The 14,863-nt window shown below is 46.8% G+C and overlaps 3 protein-coding genes across 5 annotated transcripts; 1 reads left to right on the forward strand and 2 right to left on the reverse strand.

Annotated features, from left to right (window-relative positions):
- The first annotated feature begins 3,293 nt into the window (after window positions 1-3,293).
- LOC109756147 (uncharacterized) lies at window positions 3,294-5,624 on the forward strand. The gene is made up of 5 exons (XM_020315018.3): window positions 3,294-3,573; window positions 4,187-4,363; window positions 4,483-4,584; window positions 4,693-4,938; window positions 5,084-5,624. Exons 1-5 carry the CDS (start codon window positions 3,352-3,354, stop codon window positions 5,318-5,320), a joined length of 984 nt encoding a protein of 327 aa, XP_020170607.1. The 5' UTR covers window positions 3,294-3,351; the 3' UTR covers window positions 5,321-5,624.
- Window positions 5,625-8,155: 2,531 nt separating this feature from the next.
- Window positions 8,156-13,128, reverse strand: LOC109756148 (anthocyanin 5-aromatic acyltransferase). 3 transcript variants are annotated; one of them, XM_020315020.4, is made up of 4 exons: window positions 12,914-13,128; window positions 12,460-12,624; window positions 9,064-11,790; window positions 8,156-8,962 (listed from the first exon to the last, which is right to left on the reverse strand). In XM_020315020.4, exons 3-4 carry the CDS (start codon window positions 9,799-9,801, stop codon window positions 8,282-8,284), a joined length of 1,419 nt encoding a protein of 472 aa, XP_020170609.2. In that variant the 5' UTR covers window positions 9,802-11,790; window positions 12,460-12,624; window positions 12,914-13,128; the 3' UTR covers window positions 8,156-8,281. The 3 variants fall into 3 exon arrangements, with proteins under 3 accessions (XP_020170609.2, XP_045087769.2, XP_073359130.1); XM_045231834.2 differs by lacking the exon at window positions 12,460-12,624 and having other exon boundaries at window positions 12,934-13,128; XM_073503029.1 differs by lacking the exon at window positions 12,460-12,624 and having other exon boundaries at window positions 12,914-13,127.
- On the reverse strand, window positions 10,620-11,780 carry LOC141020530 (F-box protein At2g26160-like). The gene has a single exon (XM_073503654.1). It carries the CDS (start codon window positions 11,778-11,780, stop codon window positions 10,620-10,622), a length of 1,161 nt encoding a protein of 386 aa, XP_073359755.1.
- Window positions 13,129-14,863: the final 1,735 nt, after the last annotated feature.

Genomic DNA, 14,863 nt, shown 5'->3' on the forward strand with positions numbered 1-14,863 from the left:
AATAAAATAAAGTAAACCAATACAGTACGGAAATCATGGATTTAACATACCAAACCAGTTCTGTTGTTATTCATGGACAAACTAACGAAAATAATAGTTATTTTTTTGTTGAACTTTCGGGCTTGAATGTGTGTTTGGACATTGAAATAGAGACTTTTTTCCTTGCCGTCAACGAAAGTGAGGCTGATTGATCAGTAGTAGAAAAATGTCTCAGGCTCAATTAAGAATATGGTCCAGGTTTTTTTCACATATTTCAAAGTGGAGGAGCTGGCTACACTTGCGACATTCATCAGATCATATTGAAGGAGATCTAATGGTCAAGGATTCACTGGAGCATCGTATCACCTAACAAGCTGTATCACCAGATATGTTCTCCGGCCACAATGGACGTGTCAGGGACAGCTTGCAACAGATAATCCCGTTTAGTCCGAAACTAACTTATCACATCCTGGAAGATATATTGCGTAATACAGTCATGTCAAGAAATTTTGCTCCCTATAAAAATTATCCACGTGCCATTTTAAATATGGAGGGAAAAAAGACTGTATATTTTAAATATGGATTTGGATTTTTTTATGAGTTGTAGACACATGTCTTGAGTTGATTGTGGGGTCACGAGTATTTTAAATTTAATTCTTGTACCCACATAATCCGTGTAAATTTTGACGGTTAAGATGGGATGCCCATATACAAACCCACCTACAGATACAATTTGTATGGGTCAGTGTCCGATTTCATGGGAATAGAATAATGGCAAGGTGCCATTTTACTCCAAATTTTAACATAGCTATAAAACACCTCATAAAGAGTAATGCTAGATATACGAGGGGTTTATAGGGTTTTACGGGGTGGTTAGAATTTAATTGGCTGAAGATTTAATTAAGTGAGGCGGGCTCACCAATGAAATTCATGGAGGTGACAATTAGAAGAGGGCACACAATGTTCTCCAAGAAAATCTGTAGTTCGTAAGTGTGTGTGTGTCTCTAGTACTATCACCTCATAAAAATACATTAATAAAAGGGACATACCCAATGCTACAAGTTTTCACACCATGTGTATACCCCTTCGTCTCTTGAAGTGATCCCAAACGAGATTAGGGGTTTTTGACCTCCTGCCGGTGCCGCTGCCGGCCTGCCTCGTCATCGGTGGCCTTAGAGCATCTCCACCCGTCCCAGGAAGCCCCCCAGGAACACTTTTTCGGCGCCGGCGGACGAAAAAAGTCTCACTCGCGCCCCACGAGCTCGATTAGCACCAGATTTGGTCAAAATTTCGACCGGCGAACCCACCCCAAACCCAGGATTCTGGAGGCAGCTGGGGTAGGAGAGAGACTGTTTTGCATGTCATTTGGCCCACCATCACCCTCCCACTCCCTCTCTCCTCACTTTTCCTCTGGGGTCCACCCATGTGCTGCTCTCTCTTCTCTTCTCTTCTCCTCCCGCCCCCCCCCTCCCAACTCCCACGCCTGCGCAGAACGCCTCGCCCGGCACACCGCCGCCCTTGCCTCGCCTATCCATGCACAGGTCCGGGACAAGCTCGGCGCCGCCGCCACCTCCTTGCCTCGGCATCCCTGCTTCGCCGCAATGCGCGCAGCGACACCCTCCTCCATGGCTACTCGGCGTGGCTCACGCGCGCGGAGGCCGAGGCACTGGAGGCGTACCCCGGCGTGCTCTCCTCATCAACCCGGAGACGCGGTACGAGTTGCACACCACCCGGACACAGGAGTTCCTGGGGCTCGATAGGGCAGACGCGCTGTTCCCGCAGTCGGGCACCACGAGCGACGTCGTCGTGGGCGTGCTGGACACCAGCGTGTGGCCGGAGAGGGCGGGCTACGACGATGTCGGGCTCGGCCCATGCCGGCGTGCTGGAAGGGGAAGTGCGAGGAAGGCAGCGACTTCAACGCCTCCGCGTGCAACTGGAAGCTCATTGGCGCAAGTTCTTCCTGACCGGGTACGAGGCATCCAAGGGCCCAATGGACAAGTCCAAGGAGTCGCGCTCGCCGAGGGACAACGACTGCACGTCACGCACACCTCCAGCACGGCGGCGGGATCCGCAGTGCGCGGCGCCGACTTGCTCGGGTACTGGAAGGCGTGGCCTGGGGGCTCAACTACAGGGACCCCCCCCCCCCCCTAGCAAAATTAGCGCCGGCAAATCTTCATCCGGCGCAAAAATCGTCCCTGGGGGGCACAACGGCTGGAGATGCTCTTAGGGCCATGGAGGCGCGGTGGACTCCAACCCTTGCCGGCGAGAGGGTTGTTGTTTCGTCTTTAGGCATTTCCTTGAGATCGACTAGGGTTTGTGTCATAGTCTGGAAGGTGTGGCGGCGGTGGTTCCCTGAAGATGGAGCAATCTACTCCACATCTAGGCCCTGTCTCGGTGATGCATCTAGAGTCATCGGAGGGCGTGTAGAGTTGTATCTCTGAAGGATCTTGTGGGAGTCGGTCGTTATTACTCTTCGATGGATATTCATGGACCTAGTTTTCGTTTGTGTTTTTTCGTGTTTCTACGTGTTGGATCATTTTGATCTACGCTTCTCTTTATCGATGACGATTACTGTTCTGGTGCACTAGTCTCACTGGGCCTTAGCGCAACGACTTTCCGACTCTCCAGTGCTACCTTCATTCCTAAATATAAGATGTTTGGGCAGTTTAAGTAAAACAAGTTCTGCCCGGCTCTGGTGAAGGAAGGGCGATCACGACGATGTGCCTTCGGATCGCTACAGTGCTTGTAGTCGTTGTTAGGTGTTCTAGGACCTGAATATAATTTATTATTATTTCCGGTGCCTTTGCCTTTATTCCGTGCTGCAATAGAGTTAGGCCTTCCTTAAGCCCGAATTCCCAACAGCTAACACTTGCCACTTCTGGTCTAAAGATTTTTCCATTTCACCAAGTCCAAATTCTACGCTGAAGTGCGGCGATGATCAAGGAAAATTCCAAGCCCGGCCGTTGTGGTGGCGCCGGGTCGATGGCAATACTGCAACTGTACGTACGCCCCCCCTAAATGACTTGTTGCCTGCCAACCATGAACCATCGGTGTCAATCAGGACCAATCTGGATTAATCATCCGTCTAAGTCCATTATCCTGCACATGATATACAGTTGCTGGATTAATTAGAAGACTGCTACTAGCTCACCGCGTCTTGCAGTTAAATGCTCAACGCCCAACCGCCCCCCTATTGTCAATCAGGAGAGGAGGAAGAAGCCGGCATTGAATGCCATCAACAGACAGACGTGATGCCATTGCATTGCATTGCATTGCCCGATTGATGGCGCGAGCAGGACGAGCGTGTCGCCGCTCTATTGCAGTGGCAGTAGCAGTAGCAGTAATAGTACATGGGTCGATCGGTCGCCCATCATGATGCCATCCATTATGGCGGCTGCAAGCAACCACGCTCGCGCCAACTACCCGTGCCCGTCATGTTCCATCTCCTCCAACAATATATACTGCGGGTGGGAGCGCTGCAGTGTGGCCGTAGGACACTCTGAAGCAATGAGTGGCCAGCTGAAGAAGACGACCAGGGGCGAGGAAGCCGCGCAGCAGAGAGCGTCGTCTTCGGAAGAACAGCAGCAGGAAAAGGTAATCAACGCCTCTTCTCTCCGTCTTAATTCCTTCCTGCTGGCCATGGCCATGGCCATGGCTGCGTGTCCGTTTTTCCGTTGGCTGTTTTCAGTCCAGTCCAGTTCATAAGCCGTGCCCTTTCCAGCCGCCACCGAAAGAATTTGCAGAGCTTCCTTTGCACGCTGAACGGTTAACGCTTAGATTTGTGGCACGAACTCGGAGCGCGAACACTGTAGACAATTCTCATATGTACTCTGTTTGTGGAACACACAATGGACACTGCAGATCCATGTTGATCTTCAAGTGAGCTCGAATTTGTCACTAAAACATCTAGTAGCAAAATTCCCCCAAGAAAAAACAACAACAACAACAACAACAAAGCCTTTAGTCCCGAACAAGTTGGGTAGGCTAGAGCTGAAACCCATAAGATCTCGCGACCAACTCATGGTTCAGGCACATGGATAGCAAAATCGTGCTCAATCACTTCTGAATAAAAATTAAGCTTCCGCCAAACATGGAATTAGTAACTACTAGTAACTTTTTCAAGAAGAGATTAACTGATACTCCCTCCGTTCCAAAATAGATGACCCAACTTTGTACTTCTTGATGATTTGCACGAACGTCCATGCAGATAAATGAGGTGCGGGGTCTCCTCGACAGTCTGACGGAGGAGATGCCGAGTTTTCTGTCGGACGCCACCATCCGGCGTTTCCTCCGGGCGAGGAGCTGGAGCACGGAGCAGGCAACCAAGTCTCTCAAGGAGACTGTCAAGTGGAGGCGTCAGTACAGGCCGGATGCAATTTCCTGGGTAAGCCAAAATTCTAGCCTTATGCATGGACTACTCCGCCTCTAAATATCTGCTTATAGCTTGCAATGACTTGTGTATACAACTCATCTCTTCTCTGTTGCCAACAAATTTAATCGCAGGACGACATTCCAGAAACGGAGAACGAGGCCCGGAGGACACATGTGGCCGACTACCTTGACAAGAACGGAAGAAGTGTCCTCGTAGCAAACGTGCCAATGAAGGTAACTAATTATGCATGCATGGTCTAGTACAATATGATCAATCCATTAGCGGATATTGGTAGTAACTAGTAGAAGCCCAACACCAGCACTAACTTGTACAGCAAACAGTCTAAAGTTTCAGCAAAGGAGCAGATAAAGCACCTGGTATATCTCCTGGAGTATCTCGCCACCAACTCAGCGGATGAACAAGACGACTTCGTCGTTTGGCTGACCGACTTCCGAGGCTGGTCCATATCGAGCACGTCACTGTCGATAGCCCGCGAATCCATGCACATAATCCAGAACTACTATCCAGGGGTGATAGCCGTGGCGATTCCTTTCGACCCTCCCAGGATGTTTGAATCTTTTTGGAAGGTATATGCAAGGATTCCAATCTAAAATTGTGGTCTTCCATGCACGCATCCAATGTTTTTTGCCGTCTTATGAGAGTGTGTTCCCTGTTTTATCAGTGAAAATCTCAACCTGATTTTATCTACTCTGCCCTTTGTTTGATTTGCAGATAGCCAAGAACTTCGTGCAGCCAGACATGAAAGAGAAAGTGAAGTTTGTGTATGCAAACAAGCCGGAGAGCCTCAAGATAATGGCTGACATCTTTGACTTGGATACACTGGAGTCTTCGTTTGGAGGAAGAAGCACCGGTACGGCCTTCCACATCAACAAGTATGCAGAGAGAATGAGAAGAGCCGACAAGATGAGAGGAGCATCAAAAGATTCAAATGGCCACAACCACAACTGATCTCCCTGACCAATAGTTCTAGAAAAATATCTCCCTGGCCAATGGCCCTGACTAAATACAAGTTGCTTCTGAGCCGTACATGAGCTTATACACTAACAGGGTAAAGATCTACTTATACACTAAAACATGAAGGCGTACGTTGCCGCGTCATCCGTCCATCTTAATAAAGGGATGGTAGAAATATTTGTGAAAGTATAGAAAGTAAAAGCACCTGAGAGTTTTGAAATGGATGAAGCTAAAAAAGCCTTGATATATGGGCATGTAATTTCCTTTTTAGTTCAAAATTCTTGGTTCACCAAACAAACAGGATTTACGTAAATTAGCACACGCATATCCGGGAAAACTAATTAAGATGTTTAATACTATCATGATTTGAAATAGCACACAAATATTAGAGTAAATAACGCTCAGACATCACATGGTATGGCAGAGAAGATGTCACACTTGTGTGAAACACATTTTTTTTCTGCACGAGGATTGCGTGAAACTCTTAAACTCAAATATCCCACCAGATGACATGGATCTGTCAAGGACAAGCAATCACAACACGAGATTCATATTGGTTAATGAGTTTCACCGATATGGCTACATCTCCAGAGCATGATTACGAGCGCTCCTTCCATATACTAAATTAGCATAGTACATTCGATGACAAGCCCACCGAGGTCATCAAACAATATCTCTTCAACCATCCGTCATGGTCAATCCAGCCACCCTACCACGGCAGCCCGGACCGTTCCTCTCATGATCCTTGGCTAGCCTTGTCCTTAATTCTAGACTTTGGGGATATGGGCTGCCTACGTTTCCTCCCCCCCCCCCCCCCCCCCACCCCCAGAAAATCTATCAAAAGGTGATATCGACGGAACCTGTGAACGACGCGAGTTCGTTAGATGGATGGGGAAGAGGGCTCATAGTACCCCCCCCCCCCCCACCCTTCTTGTCTTGATCAAGCCTTTTCTTTGCTTCGGTAGTTAATCACCTATAATTCAAGGGAGGCTGGCCCAACTTATGTCTGGTCTATATATATATATATGAAAAAAATTCAATCAATTATTCGAAATTAGTTATTTTTTTAAAAAAAATGAGGTATCAAAACTCTAAAATTTGTATGAAACAAATTAGCGTGTGTTGCAGAAAAGAAACAAAAAAAAGAAAACCGATAAAAATCATAGAATTAAACAGAGAAAACAGAAGAAAACAAAAAAAAGGAAAACCATAGTAAACCCGAAGAAAACCGATGCATAGCGCTGAAAAACTTACAAAAGACCACCACAAAAAATAAATTCTAAGGCGACAGCTACATTATTGGGCTAGCCGTGTCGCATCGGGCGAGAAATAGAAGCAGAATGAAGGCACTTGCTCGCCTCCAGCACTCTTTTGCGGAGCGCCCACTAGGATTGTATTTCTTTTGACTTTCCAGCGATAGTATTTGTTATTTGCCAGTTTTATTTGTATCTTTCAATTCGGAATTTGTTCTCAATTTTACGATTTTTCCTAAACATTGCCCGTTTCAATTTTATTCTAAAAAAATTATGAACTTTTATGAAAAATATATTCATGGATTCCAAATTTATTCATGAATTCAAACAATATTCCGGAATTTGAAAAAAAAGTGGTCGTGGATCTAAAAGGTGTTGATGAATTCAAAAAATGTCATGAATTAAGAAAAGTTTAATGTATTTGAAATAATATTCTAAAATTCCAAAAAATGTTCATGAAGTACAACATGTGAATTAATTTTGAAAAATCTTCAACAATCTAAATCATGTTTATGGATCTATGAAAATATTCGCGAATTTAAAAAAATCGTAAATTGAAAACAGCTGACGGATTTAAAATATGTTTGCGAATTTTGAAATCTTTATAAATTTGATAAAGTGTTAGAAATTTTAAAAATGTTCCAAATTTGAAAAAAAACATGATTCTAATAATATTCACGAAGAAAACTTTTCACGGATTCAAAAGATGTTCACAAAATTGAAAATAGTTTTACAAAATCAAGAAAGTTCAGTAATTCTAAAGATGTGTTAAAAATGTCCGCGAATTTATTGTTTACAAATTGATTTTTTCACGATTTTGAATAAAAGGTTACAAATTTGAAAAATAAAATAAAAACTAAAAAGTTAAAATAAGAAAAAACGAAAATGAAAAAAAAATGGAAAACTTGCAGAGAAAGAGAGAAAAGAAGGAAAAAAGCTGGAAGTTTCCAAAAACCGGATGGAATCTTCTAAAACCGGTGCAAACCCACTAGTTGTTTTCCTTTCTCTGCATAGCTAGGTCTCGGCCCACGTCGACCACTCGTGGAAGATTGCACAATATGTATCACAACGGGCGATACGTACCTGGTGCACCACTTTGGCATTTTGGGCCTCGCAATGAGAATTGAACTGCTTGGCATGATTTGCGATCAATGTGATGTAATATTCTGATGTGTTTATTGCAGTGTGATGATTTGTCGTTTTATAACCATATTGTATGTGAATTTTCTTTCGTTTTTCTTGATTCTTTGCTGCATTTACAGATGCACATGCTCTCCGATCTACTCCCTCCGTGTTTTTGGAACGGAGGGAGTATTAATTTATTTATTAGCCATGTTTAGATGAATGATTTGCGAGAGGGTAGTGGTGTTTATTAGTTGGGTTTGATCTCTTTGAGAGAGTATGTTTAGTGAAAGAAAGAATAAAAAATCACTGTTACAGCAAAATCACCAAGGTAAAAGGTTAGTTGTCTCGGTACGAGCTAGAGATAAAGTGAATATATTATCAACATTATGTCACTTTGTAAGTCAGCGGGCGTTTGAGGGATCGAAGTTGCCAAGTCCGGTTGTAGATGCTCTTACGGATAATCGGTGCATTGCTTTATTATGTCCAAACATTTGACACGCTCTAAAAAGAATTTTGACACACACTTCGTGGGAATTTCGAAGGAAATCAGCTCATTTCCTTGCACGAAAAAAAGAAGCTAGCTGCTCCCGGCCAGCGCAAGGAAGTTGGCCGCGAACGCCTCCATCAGGTGCCGGCGAAGCGCCACGGACACCTGCACGGCGCCGGCCTGCTTCGCACCGAGCAGCGTCACCAGCTCCGCCGCGAACATGGAGACGAGCTCGACGCGGCTCGGGGCGCCCCACCCGAAGTCCGTCTCGTACGCCATGAACCGGTGCGACGACGCCACCGAGGTCAGCCGCTCCCTGGGCACGCCGCGGACGACATCCAGCACGCGCTCCATCCCCTCCAGCGGGTCCGAGGTCCGCTCCAGGTCCTCGCGGACGCGCTCCCGGATGGCCGCCGCCGCGCGCGCCACCCCGCCCTCGCCGCGCAGCTCGCCCACGTTGGCCCGAGCGAAGCACGGCCGGATGCAGTTCCCGAAGTAGCCCTCGCCGGGCGCCGGGCGCAGCCGGCGCCGGCAGTCCGCGGCGACCATGAAGTGGGTGTCGTCCGCGTGGTCCATGGACTTGGCGCGGACGATGGACGCCCACACGAGGGACGAGATGGCGACGTAGGTGCTCGCAGGCGGCAGGCTCTGGCCGCTTTGCGGAACGCACTGCTGCTTCAGGGACCGGATCTGGTCGGCGGTGAGCACGAAGGTCCTTCGGATCTGCGGCGCCGTGTCCACCGTGGAAGATGTGCTCGGTGGCGACCTCAGCTGCGCCAGCCATTAAACTAAATTGTTCGTTCGTGCATGCGAATTGAATGAACTGGGACGAGGAACTAAATCAATAGTCAGAGTGTGATTTGGTTACCAACCAGAGGCAGCGCCGGCGCGAAGAAGCGCAAGAAAGTTCGGGACAGCTCCGCGGCGATGGGGTGCTGCAGGATCGGAGACCGGTCAAACGTGGGCGGCGGCACGAGCCCCACTAGCGCGGCGGCGCCCGCCCGCGACGCCGTCGACCACGCCCGCATGAACTGCCACACGGCCTGGCCGTCGGCGACCGCGTGCAGGATGGTCACCCCTACCGCCACGGCGCCGTGGCCCGCCGCCGGCCTGGTGACCTGCACGGCGAGAACGCGAGCGGGCAGCTGCGCCACGTCCAGGTCCGGGACAAGCTGCGAGAACGCCTCGGTGTCGTGCTCCTCCTCGCGGGCCAGGCGGCGCATGTCGTCGGCGCCGCCCATGTACTCGGCCTCCACGAACCTGACACCGGAGGAGACCGCGGCCGGGGAGCAGTCGACGACGACGGCGCCGGAGGAGGGGCGGAAGGCCAGCTCGCCGGCGAGCGGGAAGAAGACGGCGAGGGTGTCGGCGAGGGAGGACCTTAGGGCGCTGACGACGGACGGGAACGGCGGGAGGCCGGGGCCGTCGAAGAAGAAGAGCCTCTGGATCGGTATCTTGGCGACCTGCGCGATGTCGAAGAAGGCGAGCTCGAGGTCGCCGGCGGCAGCGGCACAGGCAGGGTGGACACGGGTGACATTGACAAGTCGCACGCGGGAGCTCATGGCGAAATAACAATCAACAAAAAGGTTAGCGAGGGAGTGTAAGTGCATTGCTCCTATGCCATATGAATTGGTTTTGTTGGCCTGAATCTTCCGGCCATTGGTTTGGTGGTTGGTGTGTGACAAACACTCCTCCACTGACTACGACCGTCCTGCAGTATAAGAATATTATGCTGCAGCAGTATGATCCGTCTCAAAAAAACATTTCGTAGGGCTAAAAAAAGATCTGGTTTGCTGTTAGAAAGACTTTCACATTCGAAGATACTACATCCCATTAAGATCGTCTACTATAAGACCTTGAAGCGTATGGCATCCAAGTAATTAAGAGTTCACAGTCAAACGGCAACATAGCTCTAGGATGTACTTACAGTGGTCTGGATTCAGGCGCTAGTGACCAAGTTTGTTCACCTTCAGAGATGAAAAGTTTGTTCAGGTAGTACATTTTCACCCAGATAGAAGATCAAGTTGCACATCCGAATACATCCCATTAAGAATTTTAGAACATTCATAAGATCTGAAGCATGCAACATCATACTGTACTAATTAAAAGTTCACGACAAGATGGTACTCCCTCCGTTCGGAATTACTTGTCTTGGAAATGGATGTATCTAGAACTAAAATACGTCTAGATACATCCATTTCTGCGACAAGTAATTCCGAACGGACGGAGTACATACCATAGCACTAGGATAAGGATAACCAGAACCAGGCTGGTTGATCAACATACTACTAACTAATAACTTAAGTTGCACGATAACATATCAATAAAGATGGGCAGCGCCCAGGCTGGGTTGGTTGATCGCACAGCTTCAGCAGAATCTGCACACTCCTCTGAACATAAAGCTTGAGTAAAGCAAACCCTGGATTTATCACACAGCTTCAGGAGGGAAAAACCATGCCGGGCGCCACTGGCCAGCATCATGTGCCGGTGCTGCCGTCTGAGACATCAATGGCGTGATCCTCTCATTTCGCATGTTGTACACACCAGAGTCGCGAAATGGGCTCGAAAAATACTTTGGATGGGGATAGTCACAAATGAAGTAGATGCAGTCTTCTTCAGATCCGCTGCATTCTTTAGCAGGCATAGACTTGGAGCCATGCTGGCCAATAAAGAGAGCATGGCCACCCAACTCACAGATCCTTCTCCATCGGCACGGGTTGGAGTGCAAGTCTGCCTCAAGGACAACAAACCCACCAGTCTGCATATTTTCAAACACATCATCCCTAGAGATAGGTCCTACGCGACGAATAAATCGTTTAACCATCAACAGTCTACCACCACATTCAACTAGATATAACCTGTATGTACACACTTCCTCTCTGGGAATGCATTCTGGTCCTCCACGACAATCACCCAAAGACTCAATTACGCATTTGATCTTTGGCATACTACCAAGGTTGTTGCAAAACTTAAGGGTGAACAGCTTGCCAAAGACAGACACCGCGTACAACTTTCCATCAAAGAACGCAACATCAAATAGGTGCTGCAATGGCTTCCTATTGCCCTGTACCAAGTAAGGGGCAATCGGTGGCTGGCTAATGCAAAGTGTACCATTGCCACCATCCTTGATCAATGCCGCAATGAGGGAATCAGGTGATATGTCCAGGGGCGAGGGTGTGACCAACTTGTACAAAAGTTGCTTATGATCAGATTCATAATGCGCCTCATGCCGCCAAACTGTGACCAGATCAGGAAGCTCAAACGTGGTCTTGGAGAAAGGGTTCATCAACGTGCATGTGTCATCACTGCCCATGAGGAATAACCAGTTGTCGATGGAGCCACAGCAACTAGCACCATCTGGTATAGGCATGCGGTGAACCTCGCCTCCTGGGATGCTGAAGAAGGTACCATCAGGAAGGGTGAGCCACGGGAATGGGACGGGAAGCTGTTGCAGCAGACCATTAGAGCGCCATGGGTGACAGACTGCTCTCAGACGAACACGGTCAGCTAGCGAAGGGAGGCGCTTGAGGACAAGGCCCAGGAGTTCCGGCGGAAGATCTGACCAAGGTCCGTACCGCGCAGCCTCCATCGTGCAAAGTCTACAGGAGAAGAAATAGGATTCATAGTTAAACAGAGTAAAAGCCGCAACTAGAGATGCTTATTGTACAATTATAAGACCAAAGGCCATCAGCTCAATTTTATAAAAAAAGGCTGAAGTTCAGAGCATAATGAAAATATGTAGATGCGGCAGAAACCATCAATCCATCAGACAGAAAGGAAGTAGTAAAGCTAAATTCACCGCACCACCTAACTGGCACTATATAATATATAGGAATGCTTCTTGCAATTGGTGACAACAGCTGCAGAAAGTAGTAGCCGCAACTAAGCTTAAACAGTACGCAGAGCATGTCAACTTAACTTATTCTCAAAAATAGTTTCCTCGAGCCTTATGAATACATGTTGTGGCAATGGTACAATTTGAATTAAAACCACGACGAGTAATTTGGAACGGAGGGAGTATAAGTCTTTTTAGAGATTTCAATATGGACTACATACGGAGCAAAATGAGTGAATCTACACTCTAAAATACGCATGTGGTCCATATTGAAATCTCTTAAAAGACATATATTTAGGAACGGAGGGAGTAGTAGAAAAGAAAGAACTTTTATTTGCCTTCCTCTGGCAAGAGACACCAACAGGAGCAGAGTATGACGAGCTGTATAAGAAATGCGTTCTTGCAATGGCCCAGCATCAGTGACCACACATACCATTTTCATTTCTGTTTAGATGAAGAGGGCAGACGGAAAATTACTGGACATTTGTTGTTTGTTGCTTGTATACCAGATCAAAATTAACTCCATTGCCAAGCTCACATGAACTTAAGGAAAACAGATTTCTATGAGGCAAAGTAGCAATTTTGTGCCATCTGCTTCCTGTAAAACATGTTGAAACGGTGATAAAGTCTGCATCAGAACCAAGTACACATCCCTAACCATTTGTACCAGGCGTGCTAGATAGATCTACTAAAAGGAACACATTTTGGCCAGGTAAAGTAGCAATCCGCAAACATTTCAGGCAAAAACTGCACTACCAAGCACAGATGATAGATAGATCTACTGAAAGAAAGGAACAATGTTGGTCAGGCAGAGCCTCGACCGATCTGCCCAACAAGCTACAGTGCTAAAACTCCTAGGTTGAGGATGCGCAGATGGAGGAGCTCACCGCGGACGAGTCTTCAGCACCTTGTGCGAGAGGGGGAGAGGAGGAGGAGGACCGGGGACGGAGTCGGACGCCGGAGTGGGTTGGCAGCTGGATTGGGAATCTCCGGGAGGCTCACATCAGCGAGGAGCTAGGGTTTGCAACCTAGCCGTGGGTGGGGAATGGGAAGGGGAAGAGGAGATCGAGAAGGATCTTGGATGCTTCAGTGCGTGCCAACTGTTATGTACTCCTAGCAAATCTTTTTTCTTTTGAACATAGTACAATCCAAAGTCACTTAAATACACGAGCATACACTTACCTCTATAAACGCACTTATACACACTCTATCACTATGAACATCTTCGAGACCGAGCCGGCATATAATCTTGGGATTTTACAAAGTCACCATAAACGCCACGGTGTCGGTGGGAACATATGCTCCTATTGACGAACATCACCGGAAGTCTGAAATAAATCTAGAAAAATGCAAGGTCAACATCAATGTCTTTTTAACCATCCAACCACATATTGATTCATCATTCATTATTCTATTTTTCTCACTTTTTTGAGAAGTTCATCATGTCAACTTAATTTATTCTCAAAAATAGTTTCCTCGAGCCTTATGAATACATGTTGTGGACGCTTGAACAACACACATCACACTTGTGCACGCACCTTATTAGGCGTCTATTAAGTTATATAACCTATATGCACGAGACATCTCTTGAGAAACTTTTAAAATCATCTGACTCTGTAAACGCCGGATATATCGTCATCCTTGTGGCTCATAGACGTGTGAGGTGCTTGTAAGGTGAAAATTGTATGCTGGGTGGGCACCGCCACAACCAACCATCGAGCCACAACCCACAGGCTCATCCTTGATTCTTAAATATAGCGAAGTAACTAGTAATTGAGGAGTACTTTTTTTAAAGATTACTTTCACCCTTCTCATGTTGCGACAAGTGGCATGCTGCATGTGCGCACTTGTCGCAATCTATGAATTTTTTTCTTTTTTCTTAGATCCGTTTATTCAAAACATTTTATCTCTTAAACAGTGCGTCCAAATCTCAAACCCTTTTTCATCTTTGGATTCTTCACGTTGAGATCTTTAAAATTAGATTCCATGTTGATAGGTTTTGATGAACTTATTTTTCAGAAAAAAAACTAGACGAAAAACCAAAACAGGAGCACGTTTTTTTCCTTTCCGAAAGCCGTTTGCGAGAGGCACGACTATGCCTCTCATGTAAGCGAATCCGTGTCTCTCGCTGAAGGAAAAATGGAAACGCGTTTTTCTGTTTTCGAGACTCGCTGAACAAAACCGTGCCTTTCACGGAAGCTAAACCGTGCCTCTCGTAAAAAAAAAGGAAAACACATTTTTTTCGTTTCCGAGTGGCACGGCCCTCTCTCTCATGGAAGGAAAACCGTGCCTCTCACAAAAAAAAGAGAAAACAAGTTTTTTTTCATTTTCTAGAGGCACGGACGTGCCTCTCGCTGAAGGAAAAAAAAAGAGAAAATACTTTTTTTTTTCTGATTTCGAGAGGCACAACCCTACCTCTAGGAAGCAAAACCTTGCCTCTCATGGAAGGAAAAAAGAAAAGAAAACATGTTTTTCTTTCGTTTTCAACAGGCACAGCCATGCCTCTCGCAAAGCAAAAAAATCCGCGTTTTTCATGTAAAAAAGTTTTTTTGAATTTTTTTAAAGCTAAAAAGACGGTGAAAAGCTGAAAAATCATATAAAAAGCCAAAAACACGTGCGGAAAAATAAGAAAAGGGAGCGCCCAGAGCGTGACACATGGCGGCAGCTGAGAGCGCGAAAAGTGGCGCGCTCTCAGCCCACGCCGAATGACCCTTGGGGAGGCTCCAGAAGGAGCGCTCCTCGACTAGTTTGGTGTGCTTGGGCGCACGCCCTCAATTATTTTTAAAGTTTTTAAAGTATAAAAAGTGTCTTGGTGCATCAACATTTCGAATCGCCCC

This window comes from Aegilops tauschii, chromosome 7 (assembly GCF_002575655.3).
Source record: "Aegilops tauschii subsp. strangulata cultivar AL8/78 chromosome 7, Aet v6.0, whole genome shotgun sequence".
NCBI lineage: Eukaryota > Viridiplantae > Streptophyta > Magnoliopsida > Poales > Poaceae > Aegilops > Aegilops tauschii.